The sequence below is a fragment of the Pelmatolapia mariae genome, linkage group LG8 (assembly GCF_036321145.2).
Source record: "Pelmatolapia mariae isolate MD_Pm_ZW linkage group LG8, Pm_UMD_F_2, whole genome shotgun sequence".
NCBI lineage: Eukaryota > Metazoa > Chordata > Actinopteri > Cichliformes > Cichlidae > Pelmatolapia > Pelmatolapia mariae.
Window position 1 is genome coordinate 2594657 of NC_086234.1, and position 23501 is coordinate 2618157.

Genomic DNA, 23501 nt, shown 5'->3' on the forward strand with positions numbered 1-23501 from the left:
TGTCAAAGTCGGGTTATTTCTTTGTATCTTTGCAGTTGCAGCTATAAGGTCTCACACTACCTTGCTGGCCCAAATAACAATCCATGTTATGTTCACTGTGATGGATTATTGATCTGTGGCAGTTTCTCTGTAACAGAAACCAATGGCTGTGTGGAAAGAGGGAAAGCAAAAGGAGAAAACATTTTAAAAGTTAACGATTGCACAAACCAGCGGCCAAGCTGCTGGCCAATGGCGAGTCCCTGGTTCACCTCCTGGCTGGCTTGACGTTTGCTGCTTGTCATTCACTTGCTCCGTTCCCCAAGTTTCATATCTCTATTGCATCTATTCAATAAAGGCAGAAGGCCAAAAAACAAGCTTTAAAAAAAATGAGAAACAGAAGCATTACATTATCGTTTGGACAACAGCCATTGGTGATATAAATCATCCATGATTTGGATGCCCAAACTGTAAGGGTACAAGGGCACACTGGTTGGATCTGCCTGAATTTTTAATCTAGATTAAAAACCTCTTTGAAAAGCTCTCATACGGCAGCGGGTTCGCGTGCATGCATCATTTGGTCCTGAGCTAAAAGTTCTAATTTAAATGAGTAGATGAAATAAATCACCCTGAGCCAATATGCTGAAAGTATTATTAAACTAACAGAGACAAATTACAGCGTCCAAGCCCCAGAGTTTACGGGATAAAGGAGATAACACGAACTAGAATGAAGCTCATCTCGCCTGCTGTCAGGAAACACTGCAGGAAAAGTTGGCATTTATCCACTTTGAGGATTTTTCACAATAAAGATTTCTGGGTGAGTGCCATACCCGTCTATGTCACCTGCTCTTCTCTCCCAGGAATACATTACTACCTGCTGATGATCAAGAAACACATTAAACATCTTCCCGGCTATGAACAAGCACTAGGCGAGTGGCTCCAGCAGATCCCTGGAACAACATCCAAGATCTCTGTCCAGAAGAGCGCAGTCCTAGAAACAGCTAAGATACTGCGCAGGACCCTCAAGCTCCCAGGCCTCTGGTAGAGGACCCGAGCTTGAAGGATAGACCAGCATATGTCCTGAATACCTGAGTATGAGTGGAATGTCATGATGAAGCTTGTCAGACACGTGCTGTATGAAGTTACAGGAGCCTGTGCTAAAGAAACATGTCTTAAACAAACTCTGAAAGTTTTCTGTCCCATCAGTGAAGAAGGTAAATATGTGTGTTTGAAGACAAACAAGATATGGAAGAGATGCTGCAATGTATTTACTTTCAAGCAAGATTTTATCAGCTGTTTTTGAGCTGCTGTCTAATTTATTTCCTCATCCCTATCTCTAATAATGGACCATGTGCCTCAGCAGTAGCTAAACCATTACTTATAAGCCATCTTGTCTTGTGATTTGGTGATATATACTGTATATAAAATTGAATGTCAACAACGCTGACCTGGGTGTGATGAAATTTACAGGTAGCTGGCCACGTGGAAGTCAGGAGCCTGTGCTAAAGAAACATATTTAAATAAACTCTGAAAGTTTTCCATCGCATCAGTGAAGAAGATAAATATGTGTGTTTGCAGATGAACAGGACGTAGACGAGGTGCTGCAGTGAAGGACAAACACTCCAACAGTCAGTTGTGAAGAGTACGAGGAAATAAATTAGACAGCCGCTTCAAATCAGCTGATAGAGTCTTTGTTTGAAACTGTGTGTGTGTGTGTGTGTGTGTGTGTGTGTAAATAGCCAGCCTGCTCTGCAACGTTAGGCCATGAGCAGCGGTTACAGAAGTTTATATACTAGCACATTATCAGCACCGTGATGTCGTCTGGTGTAATCGACCAAACAAAGGTACACTTTTCTCTGGTCATTTTTCTGACCTGTTCTTAAACTTCTGCCATCAGATAAATCTGAAAGTAAAAGTATGCTGCTTGACTTGGATGCTGCTGTTAGGACTCTAGACCTCTGTTTAAGTTTTCCAGTGTGGGTGTTGATGTTGGGCATGATGGTTCTCCAGGATGTTGTTGCCAGGTCCACTGTTCCACATCCATGTGGAGTTGGTGTGTCTGCTGAGCAAGTTTGGTGGTTGGCTTTCTCCTAACTATGCCCACCACAAAGAGTGCTCTAGAGCCTCAACACCAGCCATCAAGTCAATCAACAAGAGACAAAAAGTACAAGACACACTGCCCCCAACCTGCCCAAACTATACCACAACTCAGTGGTAGCCCCGCCCCCACCTGAATGGCCCACCACCCCAAATGGCCTGCAGGTTCCCCAGAATTAGGCAGAAATGCTTTGAATTCTAAATCTTCATCTTCAATCTTCACTCACTGCGTCCCACGTCTTCATCTTTGAATTCTACAGAACTCACTGAATTCAAGCGGGTCAAGTAAATGAGCTCTCCTCTGCACTGTCCCATGATGCGTGCATCACAGCAGGAAGTATCGGAGGCGTTGCACTAAAAGATAAAATCTGGCATATGGATCAGCAAATAACAAACATGATATGTGCTTTAGCCTGAGAACATCCTGGTTGTGTTTTTTGGGGAAACTTGGAGCGTGTAATTGGAGACAGTGTAAGAGTGGTGTGACTCTGATGTGTCTGCCCTCCTGCAGATATAAGCAGGGACTCTGGGAGACTCTGACACACTGAGGGAGAACAGCCGTGTGGTGTCTCTGAAGCGTGTTCAGCTCCAACTGCAGGTGAGTTCACACAGGTATCTGTAGTAACGTAGCAGCAGTGCTTTAATATTACTGCCAAATAGAGTGTATGAAACTTTCAAGATATTTTAACCAAACATTGCTGTAAATGCATTAAACACAGATTATATTTAAATGATTGAATGAGATGATTACTTACAGCCTCACAGCTTTCTTCACAGTAATCCTTTCCTTTCAGATCTACATCAGCAGATACTCACTCCCACAGAAATCTGACCATGAAGGTAAGTTTGTGACCTTAAATATTTCTGATTAAGTATCAGTGTAGGAGTGAGTGGTGGTGACCCTCCTGCCCCTCCAGACCACCTCGGTCTGCTGTGATCGCCTCATTAAACGGTGTTGATACCTAAAACTCAGCCTTCATTCTTGAATGTGTCTGTTTGATGACTTTACCTGAGTAGCACTTATTATCAGAGCCTGATGCCAATCATGTAATGAAGGAAGGGAGACACAAATTATACTGGATATCATTTTAAGAGGTACTAAAGTAATAATACATAGAGAGTGAATAACTTTATGTAGAGTGTATGTCATTTTAAGTAGTGAATAACTTAGGTGTTTTACGTGAAAGAGGGCAGAATTTACACGTAAATAATTCAGTAATTTAACAAGTTCCTTAAGTAATTTTTAAGGAGTGTGTAAATGACTTCATGTTAAACTGCATACAGGTGCAGCAGCTGCGTGATGTAGACGTTTAACATTACCTTATGACATTTTTGTTTTTGCACAGATGTTGCAACAATCAAAGATCTTCTTCCATTCCATAGAAAACTGTCAGCAGGACTGTTCCCCCTTTACGACTTAGCAAAGAACAGTAGGTTGATTGATCTGTTATTGATTGCTGCTGGTCCTGAGGACAAATGACACCAGAGCAAGTATTGCAGTTTTGGTGGGACGGGTCTTGTGCCGAACTCGCCACATGTGGACATTTGCACAGGTCACCACATTTTAACACACTGGGTCACCTCAGGTGTCACAGGCCAGTTATCTAATCTGTGAATATTTGTGATAATCATTTATTTATTTTATTTAGTTTTAATTAGTTTTAATGAGCCATCAATGTTTCATTTATGAACACAAGTCATTGAAGGTCTCAGTGGTAAACTGTGAACCTGACAAGTCTTTTTGTAGTTTGATCTTTTTCACACATTCATGTTTTAGTTAATGTTAATGACACCGATGAGCTATTTCGTGCACTCTTTACATAATAACAAGAATTCACCGACACACATTTGCTTTCTGTGCACTAACAAATCGCAAGCAGAAGTATGACAACGTTTCAGCTCAGTATAGTTTCATGTACAAGGCACCAAATCACAACAGCAGTCACATCGAGGAACTTTATATTGAAAGCTAAACACAATACAAACTGATCAGAGCCCCTGTGGTTTCATAACATTGGGCATGTTGAAGGAGACGTGCACATCGCTTCAGTTTGTCGCAGATCAAAATGAAATGAATTTGATTGTGTTCCAGTTTCTGTATTCAGTGTAAAAGACACCTAGCAGCACATTAGGACCACGTATATCACCATGTGTACATTTCCTGCATCATCAAATGTATACGCGCACATTTCAGCAATAATGTGATTCATAGTTTTAGCTGCTGTAACTTCACAGCTGGGCTTCAGTCAGTGGTTTAGTAGATTTGAGCTTAACAAGCTGCACATATAAAACAAAGCAGCAGAGAATCTAAATGACATTAAAAACATGCTGTAAATAAAAGAATCAATGAGAACACCTCCAGCTCATCTTCACTCTGAACATAGCCTGCTCCTGAGGTCTGTGCCACCAAGCAGGATTTCCTCTTATCCAGGTAACTTAAGCCTGGATTTTCTGGGGATGGTTCAGAATGGTTCTTGTTCTGTGCAGGTCAGAGATCAACAGGAATACAACAATATAACAATGCATGAACTCACTTTACAATGAAAAGCAACAGGACTATACTAAGAAGTGAGCACAGCGAGGGGGGTTTGGCCTAACCACACCCTGTGCAGACTAAACAAGACTTCAGCACAGCTGAGAAGCAAAGCTGAGGGAGAATCACAGGCTTGTTGAGCTTGGTAGGAAGTGAATATTGTGCAAATGAAAGGCTTCTTCTCTGTTCCAGCTGCCAGCGGTCTTCATCGTCCTCCTCCTCGCTCCTGTGTTGACCAGCTGCACGGAGCTCATCCAGCCAAGGGACTGCAGCGACATCCGCCGCCAGAACAGAAGCCAAAGCAGCGGCGTGTACACCATCTATCCCCTTGGAGAAAGGTCTGCGGTCCAGGTACAGTCCACCCTCTCTGGGACTCTGGGTCCTGTTCATGTCCACGTCTTTAAGCAGCTAGAGTGTGACAGGTGTTTGTGTGCAGGTGTACTGTGACATGGACTCAGAAGGAGGAGGCTGGACGGTGAGTGCTTGTAACTAAAAAGTGTCAGCGCGGGAACATTTCAACAGGAGCACTGCTGTAAATCCAGATCTGTGCTCCCAGAAACCAAATATGTTTTTGCTGCCTCCTCCCCAGGTGTTCCAGAGGAGGATGGACGGCACGGTGAACTTCTACAGACCCTGGGATCAATACAAGATGGGCTTTGGTGACGCTGCTGGAGAGTACTGGCTCGGTGAGAGTTTTATTGGATGATCTGCAGCTCTGTACCAAACAGCACATTGCATGTTTCTGACTGTGTGCTTGTGTGAATGTAGGTCTCGATGTGATCAACATTATGACATCCAAGCAAAAATGTGAGCTGCTGGTGGACATGGAGGACTTTGAAGGGAAGAAAGTGTTCGCTCGTTACTCTTCATTTAAGGTGGATGCTGAATGTGACGGATACAAACTGACTCTTACTGGATTCAAGGATGGAGGGGCAGGTGAGTGAAGTGACACAGGGTCAGTCTAGCATCAGAATAGAGTAGAATAGAATAGAATACGCCTTTATTGTCATTGTACATGTACAATGACACAAATGAACAGGAAAGAATAACAAAGAAGAGGAATGGGTAGAATGGAACAGGTGGTGGGCAGGATGTGAGGGGTCGCCTGTGATTCTCTGAGACAGGAGGTTCTGGCGATGGCATTACCTTGGCCTCCAGTAACACTGTGAGGAACCTTGGAGTCATTTTTGACCAGGACATGTCCTTCAATGCACATATTAAACAAATATGTAAGACTGCTTTCTTCCATTTGTGCAACATCTCTAAAGTTAGAAATATCCTGTCTCAGAGTGACGCTGAAAAACTAGTTCATGCATTTATTACTTCCAGGCTGGACGACTGTAATTTGTTATTATCAGGAAGTCCTAAAAACTCCCTGAAAAGCCTTCAGTTAATCCAAAATGCTGCAGCAAGAGTCCTGACAGGGACTAGAAAGAGAGAGCAGATTTCTCCTGTATTGGCTTCCCTTCATTGGCTTCCTGTTAAATCCAGAATTCAAAATCCTGCTCCTCACATACAAGGTCTTAAATAATCAGGCCCCATCTTATCTTAATGACCTTGTAGTACCATATCACCCTATTAGAGCACTTCGCTCTCACACTGCAGGCCTACGTGTTGTCCCTAGAGTATTTAAAAGTAGAATGGGAGGCAGAGCCTTCAGTTTTCAGGACTTCATATGTGAGGTTGTCAGGACCATAAACACGCCTGCAGTTTAACTAGTTGGCTTGTCTGATGTGCCTTCAGGGATAAATAAAGCTGGTATCAGCTACATACCAATGAAAATGACTTTAGTGTGTGACGAAGTCTCCCAGTTCACATGAACAAACTGGAGTCTGTCAAGCACATATGGTACAGTACACATGCAGACCAGTGTGACTGGGATTAGTGGTGATGTTGTGATTATTCATCTGTGTTTCTGCAGGAGACAGTCTGAGTGCTCACAGCGGACAGAAGTTCTCCACATTTGACAAAGACCAGGACAACTGGAGTGGGAACTGTGCCAAAACATATCTGGGGGCGTTCTGGTACAACAACTGTCACTTTGCAAACCCTAACGGGGTTTATCGTTGGGGGGCTGATGGTAGTATCTTTGCTGTTGGTGTGGAGTGGTACCAATGGAAAGGTTATAACTACTCCCTGAAGACCATCAGCATGAAGATCCGTCCTGTGCAGTAAATCTGCAGAACATTTCATGTTGATCTCTCTTTTCTCTCCTTTATCGTGTAATCCAAGACAATCTTTAACTTTCAGAGTCAGTCGAAGACGTAAATATTTCAGGACAGCAGTCAGAGTGTGAGTGAGCAGCTGTCAAACAGCTGCAGGTGGAGTGAAATGATGGACGGAGACCAGTTTGAGCTGATGTAGTTCACCTGTATGAGAGCAGCTGCAATGAACACGTTCCTCCACTAGAGGTCTCTGCTGTGAGTCTCGGTCCACTGAGTGCATGTGTGTGCTTTCTGGGGGACCCGGACTCCACGTTGAGCCTCACGCTGTGACAGGATGTTACTGCTAGTTTAGGTTTGGATGTTGTCGGCTTTCTCAGAAGCTCTCGGTTGGTCCAGATGTTCCTCAGTCTGCAGCTCAGCACACTCAGATTTAACGTCTCACTGACTGTTTGGTGGAGGTCTGATAGCTGGTGTGAATCATTATCTGCTGTATCCTGATAATAAATGAGAAGCAAACAGCTGAGGTGTTCTCTTGGTCTCTGTGTGTTTCTGTCTAGTTTCTCTGTGCTCACGAGTTTGAAAGAGGGAGCCGCCCTCGCACTACAGCTCCACCTGCTTCAGGGTGAAGACACTGATATTAATATTCAGTATTTCTATTACTAAAGTTACACAATTGGATTGTACAGGGTGGGCTATTTATATGGATACACTGTAATAACATGGGAATGGTTGGTGATATTAAAGTCCTGTTTGTGGCACATTAGTATATGTGAGGGGGCAAACTCCTCAAGATGGGTGGTGACCATGGTGGCCATTTAGAAGTCGGCCATCTTGGATACAACTTTTGTTTTTCCAATAGGAAGAGGGCCATGTGACACATCAAACTTATTGGTAATGTCACAAGAAAAACAACGGTGTGCTTGGTTTCAACGTAACTTTATTCTTTCATGAGTTATTTACAAGTTTCTCTCTGTTCACAGCCATTGACATGTCGAAGAGGTTAACACGTGAGGAGCGGATCGAAATTGTGTTGATATTTGGTGAACGCAGTAACCGGGTCATTGCAGCAGATTTCAATGCAAGACACCCTACGAGACCACCCATCTCCCATGCTACAGTTAGCAAACTGCTTGCTAAGTTTCGTGAAACTGGTTCAGTGTTGGATTTGCCAAAATGTGGACGCAAGAAAACTGTCACTAATGAAGAAACATCAGTGGCTGTCCTAGCTTCATTCAGCAAGAGCCCACAGCGTAGCAGTCGAACATCCCTTCGGAGGATTTTAGCTACTCACAAATGGCACCCTTACAAACTCCAGCTACTGCAGCATCTCAACGAGGATGACCCAGATCGGCGCACAGAATTTGCAGAATGGGCAAAACAAAAATTGGAACAGGACCCTCAGTTCACGCAGAAGATTTTGTTCAGTGATGAGGCAAACTTTTATGTGAATGGTGAAGTTAACAAACAAAACCACCGCTATTGGTCTGACACTAACCCACATTGGATGGATCCCTCCAAGACTGTTGGAACAACAAAAGTGATGGTTTGGTGTGGTATATGGGGTACAACGATAGTGGGTCCATTCTTCATCAATGGAAACCTCAAGGCCACTGGATATTTGAAATTGCTACATGATGATGTGTTTCCCTCTTTATGCACTGAAGCTGGCACGTTCCCTGAGTTTTTCCAGCAAGATGGTGCACCACCACATTATGGGTGCCAGGTCCGAGCATTCCTAGATGAACAGTTTCCTGGAAAGTGGATTGGTCATCGTGGGCTAGTTGAATGGCCCCCAAGGTCTCCCGATCTGACCCCCTTAGACTTTTATCTTTGGGGTCATCTGAAGGCAATTGTCTATGGTGTGAAGATACGAGATGTGCAGCACCTGAAACTACGGATACTGGATGCCTGTGCTGGCATTTCTCCTGCGGTGTTGCTATCAGTGTGTGAAGAGTGGGAGAAGAGGGTTGCATTGACAATCCAACACAATGGGCAGCACATTGAACACATTTTATAAGTGGTCAGAAACTTGTAAATAACTCATGAAAGAATAAAGTTACGTTGAAACCAAGCACACCATTGTTTTTCTTGTGACATTACCAATAAGTTTGATGTGTCACATGGCCCTCTTCCTATTGAAAAAACAAAAGTTGTATCCAAGATGGCCGACTTCTAAATGGCCACCATGGTCCCCACCCATCTTGAGGAGTTTGCCCCCTCACATATACTAATGTATCACAAACAGGACTTTAATATCACCAACCATTCCCATTTTATTACGGTGTATCCATATAAATGGCCCACCCTGTACTTGTGAGAAGTTCATACTGAGCTTTTGTCTCAGACTTATTAATGAAACAAGCAGAGCGAGTACATGTACAGCACATCTACAAAGTATTCAAAGATGCTTGTTGTTCCAAAATGGAGTCAATTCACTAAGTTCTACCCACAATTTATTAAAATTAAAACACAAACTATGACATATACATAGGCATTCACAGCCTTTCAGAGGTGAGCTGAGGTGTTTCCACTGACCTGCGTCGATCTGTGGAAGCAACGCCCCAACACAGGAAGTGTTGTCCCGCCTATGATCCTACGAGTATTACCCAGCAGGCAGTGCGGCGCTCGGGTGGAGCCAATTCAATTCAATTTATTTATACAGCGCCAAATCACAACAACAGTCGCCTCAAGGTACTTTATATTGTAAGGTAGACCCTACAATAATACAGAGAAAACCCAACACTCATATGACCCCCTATGAGCAAGCTTTGGCGACAGTGGGAAGGGAAAACTCCCTTTTGGAAGAAGCCTGTTACCAGGCAGGTAGAGAGAAGGAAGATGGGACAAAAGACTTGCTGAAGGATAGAATATACTAAAATAAACATTTGGTATATTTTCTGTTTTGTACTGCAAATAAAATTTGGCTCATGAGATCTGCAAACCACGACATTCTGTTTATTTACATTTTACAGCTTACCAAATGTTTCAGAATTGGGGTTTTATAGGATATAACCATGTCTTGCTCGCTAAAACGACCGCAGCTAATGGGCTCAGTCACATCCTGTTTCTGCAGCCAGAGCAGCTCCGGCTTTGCTCTTGTTAAGTTCTGCTGCCTGGAATCATAAAGTTCATAGAAAGTGACATTTTCCTTGTTTGCACTTTACCGCAAGTCACACTGAACAAAGCTCCCTATTAAATGTTTAAACTGTGATCAAAGTGGGTCACACCACTGAGGTCGCCTGACGCCAGACCGAAGTGTAGACCCGCTAAACAACGTTAGCGTAGCCACTTAAATCAGTTTAAATGCAGGCGATTTTTCCCTGTAATTATTCAAGCACAATATATGCACCTGAATATAAAATCATTATGGGACTGATGAGTAACCATGACAACATATTGGCTTTGCACCAACCAAGCTAGCTTTTTAAAGATGCTGTTGGATAGGCATTCAAAAATTCACCAGCCTGTGCCCTTCCCAACAAAACAACATAGATTTTATACATTCCTATATTTCGCCCCCCAAAACGATTCTCCCCCTTGTGGCCAAGTTTTCATGCTAAACCTGCATCGGCACTCTTTGGAACATTTAAACCATCCAAGAGGCTTGTCTCTTGTCTCTCCAAGCACATTTTCTTTATTCTGACTGCCTTTTGCTTTTTGTACTGAACAGGTTTTTAATAATGACTCAGAAAACAAAACCTGAAAGGGTCAAGACTCTGCAGGAGACTCGTGCCCCTCCTCACTTACCACACCTGTGGCAATGAGTGAGGAGGGAGAAACTATTGAGAGCTCTCCTCTTACATATTCTATTTTTGACTTGCTAGCAGGGGACACAAAATTGCCACCGCTTGGGGGAAGGAAATTGAAGTCAACTTGACAATTTCAAGGAATGAAAAAGATGCTAAACATTTCTGAATATTTGACTTTTGTCATTCTGTGAGGCACAATCATCTATTTCGCTCAAACATCCACAACGCGTCACGCATTTTTCTGCCTTTGAAATATTTCACACTTGATCTTAAGTGTCTGTGTTCAGTTTTTCATGATTGCCATTCTTCAGCAGTTTCTTTTTTCAGTTCAACGCGCCTCAAAGCAAGCTTCCCCCTGGTGTTTCTCAACACGCCATGCCTGTAAATATTGATTAGAGGCACCCAGCAGCGGCTCGCTTCCTGTTTCACGGCTATGGATTAATTACAGGAAGAAGCCCACAGGCTGCAAATATTCATTAGTTTATAAGACAAAAGTTTTAATTAAAACACAGAGATGATAAGAGTCTGTCCTGATAGACGTCACCTTCAAAGTATTCCAGGACATCTACGGTCTCTGTGAGATCGTGTAGTTGGAGCTTACTTAACAAAAGCAAACTGAGAGGAAACTGCAGGACGCCTCCACGCGGATGCACCTGACCGCTAGAAGGAGCAGCCTCGAATTATTTTAACTCATCTGTTCATCTCTTCTGTAAGGACTCCATTTTTATAATTATTATGTCAGTGTGATGGCTTTTAGGAGTTAACCCCACCATCAGGTGATGTGTCACTCTTAAGAGTGACCCTGAAGAAGCTGATCGTTTTGGCTTTTCCAAACACTTCACAGACATTTTAGATCCTCTTTGTTTGAGGGCACAAGAAAAGGAAACTTTAGAAACACACAGTCATATGCTTCTGCTCTGACATGTGATCATCAGTCACCTTGACATCGAGCGTTGTCATAATATTTTTGAGTTACACCCAACGATGCTCGTATGTGTGGACACGCAGAGGGCAGGAGTGAAAGAGGAGGATGCACCGGCGACCGATAATCCGCTGTGGTAACCTCCGAACAGGGCAAACAAAAGGAGATTACGATTCGGGGATAAGTACACTTATCTTTGCATTTCATCCAAATTGCAACTGTACAAAGTGCTATACAAATAAAATGATTATCTTATTATTATGATAATAATAAGGTAATAAGATTATTATTATTATGTCAGTTTGAAAGGGTTTAAAAATCTGGCATTTAGTCTTCCATTTGCAGACTACATACACATGAACTTACTGTCTCAATATAGAATTTGATATATAATTTAGCTAAAAAAAATTAAATAGGATCAATGTCAGAGGGCCGAGTTAGATGAACGTGTTTATTTTGATTGCACATGAACTTAACAGTGTGCTGTAGAGCTCCCAATAATTCAAACACACTTTATACAACTTTAGTTTGGAAAAAAGCTTCCAAGGTTCCTCTAACTGTGCAGTGTGTGGGGCACAAAAGCATATTTATGTCCTGTTTCTAATAATAATTCTAAATATTACATGAAAATATTCCTGACTAAAAAAAAGAAAGGTCATAGGCAAAGGTGGGAATACTTGGAATATTTAGGATGCGTACTGACAGACAGAAAATCTGGTATTGTGCCCCATACACCGCACAGTTACATGAAATCTGGTTTTATTGATGTTTGAACAACAACCCAGATCAAGAACAGTGAGAGGGAGTCTCAATCACAGCTGCCCAGAAATATACAACAGCACAACTAATAAAAAATACTTTAAGGTAAAATGATGCTGTAATAATTTTAAATATTTATGAGGCTTATTTACCTTTGCGGGGCATTAAAGTTTAAGTTAAAGACAGGAAAGAAACTCCCAAAGCACACAAAAACAGTGCTGTCACATCTAACGTCCTTTATTCTAAAACTCTGACCCATTAATGGACAAACAGCATCTGACCCTTTCGTAGCTGGCAGAAAGTCTCGTGGAAGTTCCTGCCTTTATTGTAACACGATTTATTAAAATGTAAATGTTTTCTTTCCCTCACAGAGGACCCGAGGAAATCCCTCCCCAGCAAATTTAATTGAAAGCACCACGTCTGACTCTGCTGCTTAAGCCCAACTTCTTTCTCCAGCCTTGTGAAGTGTGGAAATGCCTTGATGTGTGTTTTGTACACTTGCATTTGCCGCCACGCACCCGTTTGTGCATACAGAGAAGCCGTGAACACTAATGAAGCAGATTCCCTGAACCGTGATGGCAAAATCAAATCCCAAAAAAGAAAAAAAAGGACAAATCTGTGATGTAGTGGGAGGCGTTTCCCTGACAGCTCAGTTCATTTATCACAAGACTGGTGGAGAGGACGTTTTAATTACCTACACACATCATGAAGAGGCGAAGAGGAAGAATGGTGAAATTTGGGAGGGACGAAGGATGAGATGGAGAAAAAGAGACTGATGGGATAGAAGGATAAAAGAAAGAGGAGAGCTGGTGGACTGTGTGTTTGTGAGGAGGGATAATTGAGCTTTTTCATCCACATTGCCAATGACAGGTGTGACATTTAGCATTGGAGCACACACTCTTCCTTCTGTGTGTGTGTGTGTGTGTGTGTGTACAAGTGCTTTCTCCTCTATATTCAATATCCATAAAACACACACACAAACACACACACACCTGCTCCAACCTTTTATTCTGATAACTAATGGGCAGGAAGCTAAGATGTGTGTGTGTTCCTCTGCCACACACACACACTCCTGTTTACCATGCTTACAGGGACCCGATTTGACCAGAAAGACCACCTCCATCGATGCACGGAGAACTTTTAATTCAGTCGTGTCATTTAAACCCTTCAAAGCTTCAAATATTCTATTAGCTCGCTCTTGTTCTGAACAGTGTGTGGTCGGCTCACAGTGGGAGGTTCTCCATCGCAGCTAAGCCGAGCTCTGGGCTTGAAATAGATCTGTCAGCGCGGTCTGTAAGATCTGTGTTGAGTTAGTGGCTGCTTGACGAGATGCTTAAAGTTCACTTTGGAGTTCAAGTCGGCGTCTTTTTTGTTTTTAATAAATATACTTTTGCAGACTAAGGGAGTGTGCACGTAGGAAAAGACGAGCGGCCATGTCCCAACCTGGGAGCACAGACTGTCAGTTGAAATAAAGATGTTAGCGTCAGATGAATGAAACTGTAAAGCAATGCAATTGGAACATGCATTCTTTCTAATGGCCAGCAGGGGATAACGCCGCTGGCTGCATAGGGAAGTCTGACCTTGTAAACCCTTTTGTGGTCTTAGTCTCTTGTTTTGAGATGCTACATTTGACACTTTATGGCCCCTCTTACTGTTTAGAATTGCATAATGCACAAGTCTCTATCAATGAAAGAAAAGAACAGGAAGCAAAGTGATGATGACTCTTGCGTTCATGCAGCTCTTCCCTGGGTGTTGTCTTTAGCCTCTCAACATCTCTGCAGACTACCTGCACATCCACAGGTCTCGTACTAACGAGCACGACGTATAATTTAACTGCCGGGGTTCTCCTCGTGATCAGAATACGATGGTGGTGCACGGAGCGTATAAAATGCAAATGCGGAGCTCCTGAACGCCCCTTGCTGCTTAGCTGCTGCTCCCCTGCCAAGGTGCTATGTAAATGAAGCCAATCAGAGGGCCTGGGAGCAACTTTACAGCCAGCATCGCAAACCTATCAGATCCCATCCGAGGCCTAAGGCACGAAGGCAACAGTGCAGTGATGGCAGGAATAAAAAACATCAGGCACATTCCACATATTAAGCTTTTATTTTTTTCAATGAAGACTTGGTCGGCCTTCATTATGATGTATGTTGATAGTAGCTGTCAGCTTGGCTGTCACTACAGCTGGATCCTATTTATCACTCCAACCATGAGCAGAGCGAGGGCGAAGCCATCTAAATGAAATCTACCAACTACATTATTCATGCAAAACAGTTTACCGCGTTTCTCTGCTGGCATTAATCTTTGTGACAAAAATGGAAAGCGTGTATTGTTGTAAATATCATCGAGCTGATGAAATAGGTCGCGTGAGAATGAAGTCTTCAAAGAGAAATTACGGCTGTGGAGCTGGTCGTTTTCAGCCAGAAGATCACCGACTCAGTTTACCTGTTCTTTTTATTTACCTCTTCATCAAAGCTGTCAGCTGAACAACTCAAAAGTATCAAAGTTCTCAAAATAACGGTGGAACCGTTCGAGGCAAAAGTGGCTCCCAGGTTGGAAGACAGTACATTTTCTAAATCGAGTCGTTGGGGATGAACTTATTTCCAAGGTTGAATTTCTGACACGGAATTAATCAGCATTTGACTTTAATTTGCCGTGTTCGAGATAATGAAAGAACATGACATCAATTTCTTTAATCTCATCTGCACAAATTAGGCGTTTGTATCTCATTTGGGGTCTTTATCATCTTATCACTTTGTCTTCATCTTCATCTCTGTGGAAATAAACTGGAGGGACTTGTAACAGCTGATAATGAGCTTAAATAAGTATCAGATAATACAGCCTGACAAAACAGGATAAGAATATTCTTCTGAGTGGAAAGTAATTTTGATCGTCGGCCTCTCGAGCACAAAGAAAAGCTCAAATGAGGACTGAAACTTTCCCAATATTTAGTATTTCATCAGTGCTCTGTTGCTTCCCATTGGCTCAGCTGCGTGCGTGTGCGTGCGTGTGTGTGTGTGTGTTCGTGTTCCTATCCATGTGTGGACTGTGTGATGGGAGATGCAAAGCGGGGACCGTTTTCCAGCCCCATGCTGGTCACGCTTTAAATACCATTAAAATCATGTGACGCCCTCCGGTGAAGTTAGCGAGTGTTTGAGTCTTAAAGTTCACGCTCAGCAGCTCCTCCACAGGCCAAAGACGGTATTTCAAGCACCAAATCCACTGTTTAAACACAAGTTGCTTCAGGGAGTCTGGGCTATTTAACAGAATATTAACTGAAAAAAACCCATCAGCCTTTTAAGGCTCAACTGTTGTATATCCTCTATCTTGTTTCACACTTCAGATTACACAGAAACCTCACAAATCCACTTTGTAGCCTTCAGAAATGCTTTAATTTTTCATGGCACAGATTCATCCAGGTGCTGGAAATGTTCCTCACAGCTGCTGCAGACGGTTTCCTGTTCAGGTTGAGATTAGGGGACGGTGGGGGTCATTTGAGTTCAGCTTTGTGACACAGAGTATTATATTACTGGAAGCAGGCATCAGAAGATAGCACACTGTGGACACAAAGGGACGGACAGGGTCAGCAACAACACTCAGGTAGGCTGTGGCTTTTAAATGGTGCTCAGTTGGTACTGAGGGGCCCAAAGTCAGCTGGTAGAACACACTATTACACCACCACATGGTTGGATGTATTCACACTTTAACACAGTTTATGACTAAATCTGACCCTACCATTCAAATGTGGCAGCTATTGAGACTCATCCGACCTGACAATCAATCTTCTTTTGTCCAGTTTTTGTGAGCCTGTGCAAACTGCAGCCTCAGTTTCCTGTTCTTAGCTGACAGCAGTGCACCCAGTGTGGTCTTCTGCCGCTGTAGCCCATCTGCTTCAGGATTTGATGTGTTGTGTGTTCAGAGATGCTCTTCTGCACAGCTTGGTTGTAACAACAAGTTACTTGAGTTCCTGTTACCTTCCTATGAACTCATTCTCCTCTGACCTCTGGTGTCAACACGACATATTTGCCCAGAGAGCATTCTGACGCTCAGTTTGAACTTCATTAGGTCTCCTTGACCATGTCTACATGCATCAGGTTGTTTCCGTACGACTGCTCAGCTACACAGGTCAACCTACAAATGTGAGGAGTGTATTTAAATTTCAGTAAAACAGGAGAAGAAGAAGAAGAAGAAACACCAAGAAAAGAAACATAATTTCTTTTCATTTTTAATTTAACACATAAAGTTTGGATCAGTTTTTAAATGCACAGGACTGTAATCTCAGTGTGAGAATGTGTGTTCATGCTGCACATACAGTGGAAGAACATTCAGTCACACTGGAACGTGAGTTAAAAGTATATATAAGAATAAAAGAATAATAATGTAAGGCTACTGTCACACTCTATTAGTGTGTACATCACTACATTTGTGCATACATTTTAATATGAATTACAACAGTCCCTGCTGTTAGAGAGAGAGAGTGTGTGTGTGTGTGTGTGTGTGCGCGCGCGTGTGTGTGTGTGCACAGAGAGGGCCGCAGCTGTGGTGGTCCAGGCGATTTGCTGTGCCTAGAACAAAGCTTGCTCCAGTAAGAGTTGAATGTGGGACTGGGACAAATGTCTCTCTCTGCTGAGCCTGCAGTGAGTCTACATGAAGCGACGTTTGGGTCGCAGCCACGATGAAATGAAGCTGTTTAGCCTGCAGTCGGCAGCAACCATGTCTGTGTGCAACAGCATCTCTAAGGTCCTGCAGCGTCTGGAGGAACGTTTTAGACAACAAACACAGGATTTTTGCATTCATAGTCTTTTGATATTATTTTTATTTATCTGTTTGATGAAAGACGCCGACTCAGCTGAAATGCTGGAGAAAAACATGGCGGACCTTGAAGATGCCATTTTTTGCCGATATCTACTATGGTCAGAAAAAACACTACAAATTCTGAGTCCTGTATAATTTAACTGCTGGGGTTCTCCTTGAGTTCTGAAAAAGCCATCTTGACTACAGACCACACAAAGTGAGCTGAATTGTGTTACCAGCGTTTTGTTATGATGTTTTGTGTCATTCAAAGAATTCTCTCCAAGGAAAAAAATCAGGATTTTTTTTTAAGACAACTTGAAAAAATGGCAAAAAACTCATATTTTGCACAGTTGGATCTTAACAAGGTTCAGAGTAGAGCTTCATCATGCAACAAGAAGAAATGGGAGTGAGACAAAACATATTTTTGAGCATGCAATTAATTGAAAACAACGCTTAAACTGAGGCTGTTTTACAGCTGATCAAAAGTTTAAGAGCACATGCCTTTAAAATACTAAATCTGTGCAAAAATGTGGATTCATTGTCATTTTCTGCCGGTTTCTTCTTGTTGCACGCTGAAGTGCTACTTGGAACCTCGTTAAGATCCAACCATGGAAAATCGCTAGCTCTCCATACTAAATATGTGATAAAATTGTGTTATTGAATAACTTTATGCTGGTGTTTGAAAGTTGAGATGAACAATAATAAATCTGAGCTTCATGTGCACGATGGAGCTTGTCCCTGCTGTGACCCCGTTGCAAGTGCATGTGTGCTTTGTTTGCCTCAGTAAGGCGTCCGTGTCTGTGCTCATATCAGTGCCAACGCAGCAGATCAAGTACTAAGTATGTGGAGGATTAGAAGGATTTAGTTTGACTACTGTGTACGTATGGATTTACTGTTTGTAGGCAGTCAACAGTAGCTTCCAGTATAGACGTGAGTCTGCGGGAGCCCAGAAGGGACATAAAGCACGGTATGGATTTGATCTTTGAATGTCAAGCACAAGCTAGTGGACATTTTCCATTGACTATTTTCTCCCTCTCTCATTCACATGTTGGAGATTTTCAACACTGAGGATCCAATAAAAGGATTTTCTTTTGTATGTATGTGAAATTATATTAATGCCAGCATCTACAGCAGCGGAGGCCTTGAGTCTGTGCTGCAGCGTATATGTGATAATAAGTTTTAATGAGTCGCTAATGAAAAGCAACCAAAAAATGCTGCATATTTGAGCAGATGTGCTGAATTTCTGGTGTAATTTTTCACGCTTGACCTTTGAGTCATTCTCGTTCAACATTCGACACAAATGGTTATGAGGACGAAATGCATCCAGTGATTATTAATGTAGGGTCTGAAGAGGCAGGCAATTTCAATTACCATCACAATAATGGACTCATTTGGAGTCTGTGTTTACGGTTAGGTCAGTGGGGCCTCTGTCGGGGCAGGTGGAGTGTGGATGTGGGAAAATATAAACATCATTATTACAGTTTTTGTCCATTCAGACAGGTTGGTTTACTGTTGCATTCAAATGTTTTGGGGATTGAGGTTCAGCAGGATTATTCCCCATGTTAACGATCTGTTCTGTTTTCTCACCTGTGCTTATACAGGTGAGTGCTGAACGTCAGAGACACAGCAGTGAGCAGGTCAGCTGATCATGTAGGCTTTCCAACAAGAAGACAGGTGAGTCACCCACCTGCCCAATCCCATTTTTAACCCCATAAATGGATTTTGTGTTTTAGCTTTTTACCTTGTCAGTGAGAGAGCTGCACACTCTCGCAGCTTCTTTTGTGAAATCACAGCTCGATGGTTCATTTATTCTGCATATGCACTGAGAAAGTGGAAGAAAGACTGCTGTCAGGATGTGACAGTCGGATACTAAAAGTACAACCAGCCCTGAGGCACGGACTCCATTAGACCCCTGAAGGTGTGCAGGGGTATCTGCACTAATGTTAGCAACAGATGCTTTAAGTCCTATAAGGCCATGTCAACACCACAAACTCAATGTTGTGCTCCTCAAACCGTTCCTGAACCATGTTTGTTTTGTGTGGCGTTATTTTTGTGCCACTATTCTGAGCGCACGTAAAAAGAATTTGCAGGTGCAAGTGTTGCATTCTGAGGAGAAATTTATTTTGAGCGAAGAAAAGCTAAATTTGAGTGAACAAAATTCATTGCTGCATGCAAAAAATGTATTTCAGTGTCTGCTATTATCCACACACACACACACAATAGCAGCCCCTCTCGCTCAGTTTTTGCATTTGCGCTTGCTCACAATGTGTTGCTCGCTTTTTCAACATTTCTGCCCATGCGCGTTCAACTCTTTCTGTACACCGTTATATTTGTGCCACAAAACCAGCCAATCACAGACTTGGATGCAAAAAAAATCTGATTGGCTGTTTTGGTCTCCAATCAGCTCGAAATGACGAAATGCAATATCCCAGAATGCATTTTGTCCAAAACTCAAACAAGGCAGTGGCGGAGGAACACAGAGTGGCGGAGTTTGAAATATTATCAGGTCGTCTCCTACCATTGCGCCGTCATCCAGTTCTGATGTTCAAGTGCCCACTGTTGGTGAGTTTGATAGTGGGCGGGGTCAGCATGGCTGGTCTGCAGCTCAGTACACAACAAACTGCCATGCTCTGTATGTTCTGACGCCTTTCTATCAGAACCAGCATGTTTGAGCTACAGCAGCTCGTATCTTGGAACCAACCCCATGGGCCAGCATTCGCTCCCCACATGGATCAGTGCGTCTTGGCTGCCCATGATCTTGTCACTGGTTCTCCACAATTCCTTCCTCGGATACTGACCCCTGCAGACCGGATGGTCTGACCCAAATGGTCAAACTCGCTGAAATCCTTAGGCAACTTTGCAGACAAAATGTTCCCTTGCTCTGTGATATATCCCACCCACTAACAGGTGCCATGAAGAAGAAGAGTAGATAATCAGAGTTATTCACCTCACCTGTCAGTGGTGTCCCACTGTTGATGCTTCTATGGAAAACTTGAGCACAGGACACGTGCTGTGTTAACGGCTGAAGTGATTTGAACCACAAAAGTCAAAATTCATCTGAGGTATCTCCGCGCACTGCCTGTTTTACTTGGGCGATTTGTGACACACCTGCTCGGCCGGCGCTTAACGGCACAACCCAAGAGGAACACGCCGCCGTAATCGGTCGGTGCTCGGTGCTCGGTGCCCTTTTCAAGCTACAGTGAGAACAGTCGCCGCTGCCAGCCTCAACCTGTTCCCACTTTGTTGTTCTTTGACTGAAACTTTTTTATTTCCACAGGCTGCTGAGCGTGCATTTATCAGGGACTCCTAATAAAGGTCGCAACAGAATAAAAATGTTTTCAATTACAAAAACGTTGATTCTCTGTGTTATTAAAGTCATTATTTACAACGTGACAGTGCTTTTTAGAGTTTATTCAGGCTCGGCCTGATAAGGAGACTAAAATGAAACCTGATAATGGGCACGTGGACGAAATGCCAAACACATTACGCCGTGCCTGTTATATATTCAGCTGAATTGTATCAGGAGTTCTGTTTGTGCATTGTTGTAAGACTAAGAGAGTCTTCGCTTGGTGGATGCTTTAATAAATGCACTGTCAGGTCCATTGTGTAAAGCACATTGTGTGCATTGTGAAGTAGCCAACACAAACAATACATCCCATAAAGGCAGGCGGTCCACATAACGAGCTGATATCATCGATCCAGAAAGTGCTGAAATCACAGATGTTTACGGGCTCAGTGGAGGAACATCAAACCGAATGCAGATGAGTGTCGACGCTCCCCCGGCGCACAATGAAACATCAAATGTTCTCATTATAAAGCAATGCAACAGCAGCGAGCTTATTTGTTTCATGTCTAACAGGAACATACAGCGCTCATGCATCATTACTGAAAGCAGCTTGCCCTTTAAAATCATCAAGTGAAATGGAACTTGATCACTCAGGTTTAGAAACGTGCTGCGCCCATAGCGTGAAAGCAGATGAGACAAAGAAAACCTTGAGTACACTAAAAGGTTTTCTGCTCCTCCTGCTTTAATTTGAGCCATTTTCAGCATTTCTTGCAAGTTTCCCAACTTTGCATTTTTGCAGAACTGTTTAAATGAGCTCGAAAATTAAATTAAATTAAATTAAACCGAATGATCCGAAGCTAATTTCACTCTCCATAACAACTGCACAGGGGTTCAAGTGTTTTATAAAGTACCTGTTTAAACTGCACTGAGGCTTAACCTCAGCTAACCGGAAGAACTGAAGTGAACCTCTCAGGTCCGTTTGTGTTTTTTCATTCCTGACCTGATGCATAATATAACTTGTGGGGTTACTTGTACTAACAGCCTGTTCAAACTAAAGGGTGGGGTTGATGTTTGAGTTATAGCTTCAGAAGATGGGACAGAGTATGAGGGGAAAATGACGAAAAATAGGAAAGATATTCCACAGGGATCAATCCTGGGGCCACTGCAGAAGACTCCCATAGGACAGGAAGTGTTTTGTAACCACAGCTAGAGTTTTAGGCACTTCCACACCGGCTTGTCTTGATGCATGTTTGATGATCCAGGTAATGAAATCCCGTAAATGTTGATGTCATTCATCTGGACATTACCTTTCTCTCTGAACAAGAAGCTACATCCATGTTTTATGTTGTTTATCTTTATAAAGGCAACTAGCACAGATTGCAGATGTGACATTTTTTACTACAAAAGTCAAAAGTTGGCTGAAAGAAGATCAGAGCTGCAGGTATTTTTATTATTTAGGCTATACATGATTAATAATTCATACTGGGAATCATATTTTAATCACTGCATCTTTTTATGTGTATTTACTGTGACTTTGACCTGCACTGCACTGTGCAGGGATTTGATGTTGGATATTTATATATAACAGTATTGTAGGTTCAGTTCCATTGTGCGTAATTATTATAATTCATTATTAAAAGTAAAATCACAGGAAGCTTTTTTCTACACTGACAGATCACAACAGAAGAAACTTCCCAGAGAAGCATCGCTGCTCCATGCTGCTTCTTCTGAATGAAGGAAGCTCTTAGTTCAGGCAGCTTATTGTTCTCTGTCAGAGCTCGCTCTCTCTGCAACGTCACAGATTGTCGATAAAGTCCCGACTGCAGTCAACAGATAAAAGGAGTAGTGTGGCTGCCATTTCTACACACACACACACACACACACACACACACACACAATACAAAATGCCGTGGGCTGTTGCCCTTTAGAGCGGAACAATCAGCAGCCACAGAGACGAAAATTTGAGACGTGGTGGTGGAGAGCTACATTGTGCGTGAACGTCACAGTGAGAGCTGTTAAGATACACAAAGAAAGCAAAGGAAAGGAAAGGAGGAGGAAGGACAGAAGAGAGCAGTTCATGGAGGTTAGAGGTTAGAATAAAAGAGAACCTGTACATTAGACAGACTGAGGACTATTTCAAAGCCATTCGTGATCTGCTCCATAAATGCTGGGTAGAAACTGCGAATCGTCTCAAGGCTCAGTTCGGTTTTTCACAGTCATCTGTGGCAGGCAGGACAGATTGGTTTTGACCCACTGAAGATCTGGAGATATGTAAAAACCAGCGTGTGCATGAGGATTTAGCCCAAAGCGGTGCACCGAGCAGCTTTCGGGAAAAATCTGACCACGAAGCATCAACTGCAGAGAAGTGGATTATACTGCAGGATTGATCTGACGGTTGTCAAACAGCCCTGTCTGCTTGAGAATTACACCCATATCTGATGGTTCTGCTCCTCGTGATTAATGCCCAAATCCAAGGTTTAGTGCCAGTGCAGGAAGCAGCGTGTCATTTATGCAGCGGGATGAAGAGTGAGACTCTGGAGCTGAGATGAAGCACACCTGAGTCCATCCAACAGAGCTGCAATAAGCCTTTTTATAACTTCAATCTCCTCTTAACTGAGTTTTAGTTATATTTGACAAATCAGACACTTCCTCTGGTCTTCATTATGTTATAATTATATGTTTTATATGCTGCAGATGAAATCAGGTGTTGGCATCAGATCCTGGATTGCATTTATATTTGATGACAGGATTGTTATTCACAGCAAATCACTGTAATCTCTGTGGATGGAAGATTAGACTTTGATATTATTTTTGCAGGAATGTCATATGTTATCCTCCACATACGGCGACGGTTGTTTTCCTCTACACGTTACACGCGTGCATCATCACTGGAAAACACTGTAACTGTCGTGAGATTATTGTTTAACTCTTTAAGACCTGGCAACGCCTCAACTGAGAGCCAACCAAGCTGTCTTTGTGCTCCCGGAAGTCTTCAACCAACTGTGCCGTCGCAATCATTTCACTTGCTTCTAAAAATAGCTAACAATCGCTTATCACATGATACGGGCGAGCCAATCACAAAAGCATGGCGGCGCGATACACGCTTACGACACGATGTTGACCTGTCAGATCGTGTGTACTGCTGGCAAAGTGGGAGTGACAGTGTAGAGTGTACAGTTGAATGAATACTAAAGATTTAAATAATAATACAAATTATAATAAT

General features: G+C 42.7%; 2 protein-coding genes across 3 annotated transcripts in view; one reads left to right on the top strand and one right to left on the bottom strand.

Annotated features, from left to right (window-relative positions):
- Positions 1–23501, bottom strand: part of LOC134633038 (glutamate receptor ionotropic, delta-1-like) — a 592754-nt gene that overhangs the window by 184062 nt on the left and 385191 nt on the right. The gene's annotated exons all lie outside the window — the stretch shown is intronic.
- On the top strand, positions 704–6781 carry LOC134633030 (microfibril-associated glycoprotein 4-like). The gene is made up of 9 exons (XM_065471609.1): positions 704–746; positions 837–1017; positions 1183–1190; positions 2595–2671; positions 4799–4957; positions 5043–5081; positions 5196–5292; positions 5375–5542; positions 6528–6781. Exons 1-9 carry the CDS (start codon positions 704–706, stop codon positions 6779–6781), a joined length of 1026 nt encoding a protein of 341 aa, XP_065327681.1.

Coding starts and splice junctions, on each gene's coding strand:
- LOC134633030 (XM_065471609.1), top strand. CDS start 704: ATGAAGCTCATCTCGCCTGCTGTCAGGAAACACTGCAGGAAAA. Junction 747..836: donor CAGGAAACACTGCAGGAAAA/GTTGGCATTTAT, acceptor CTTCTCTCCCAG/GAATACATTACTACCTGCTG. Junction 5,543..6,527: donor ATTCAAGGATGGAGGGGCAG/GTGAGTGAAGTG, acceptor GTGTTTCTGCAG/GAGACAGTCTGAGTGCTCAC.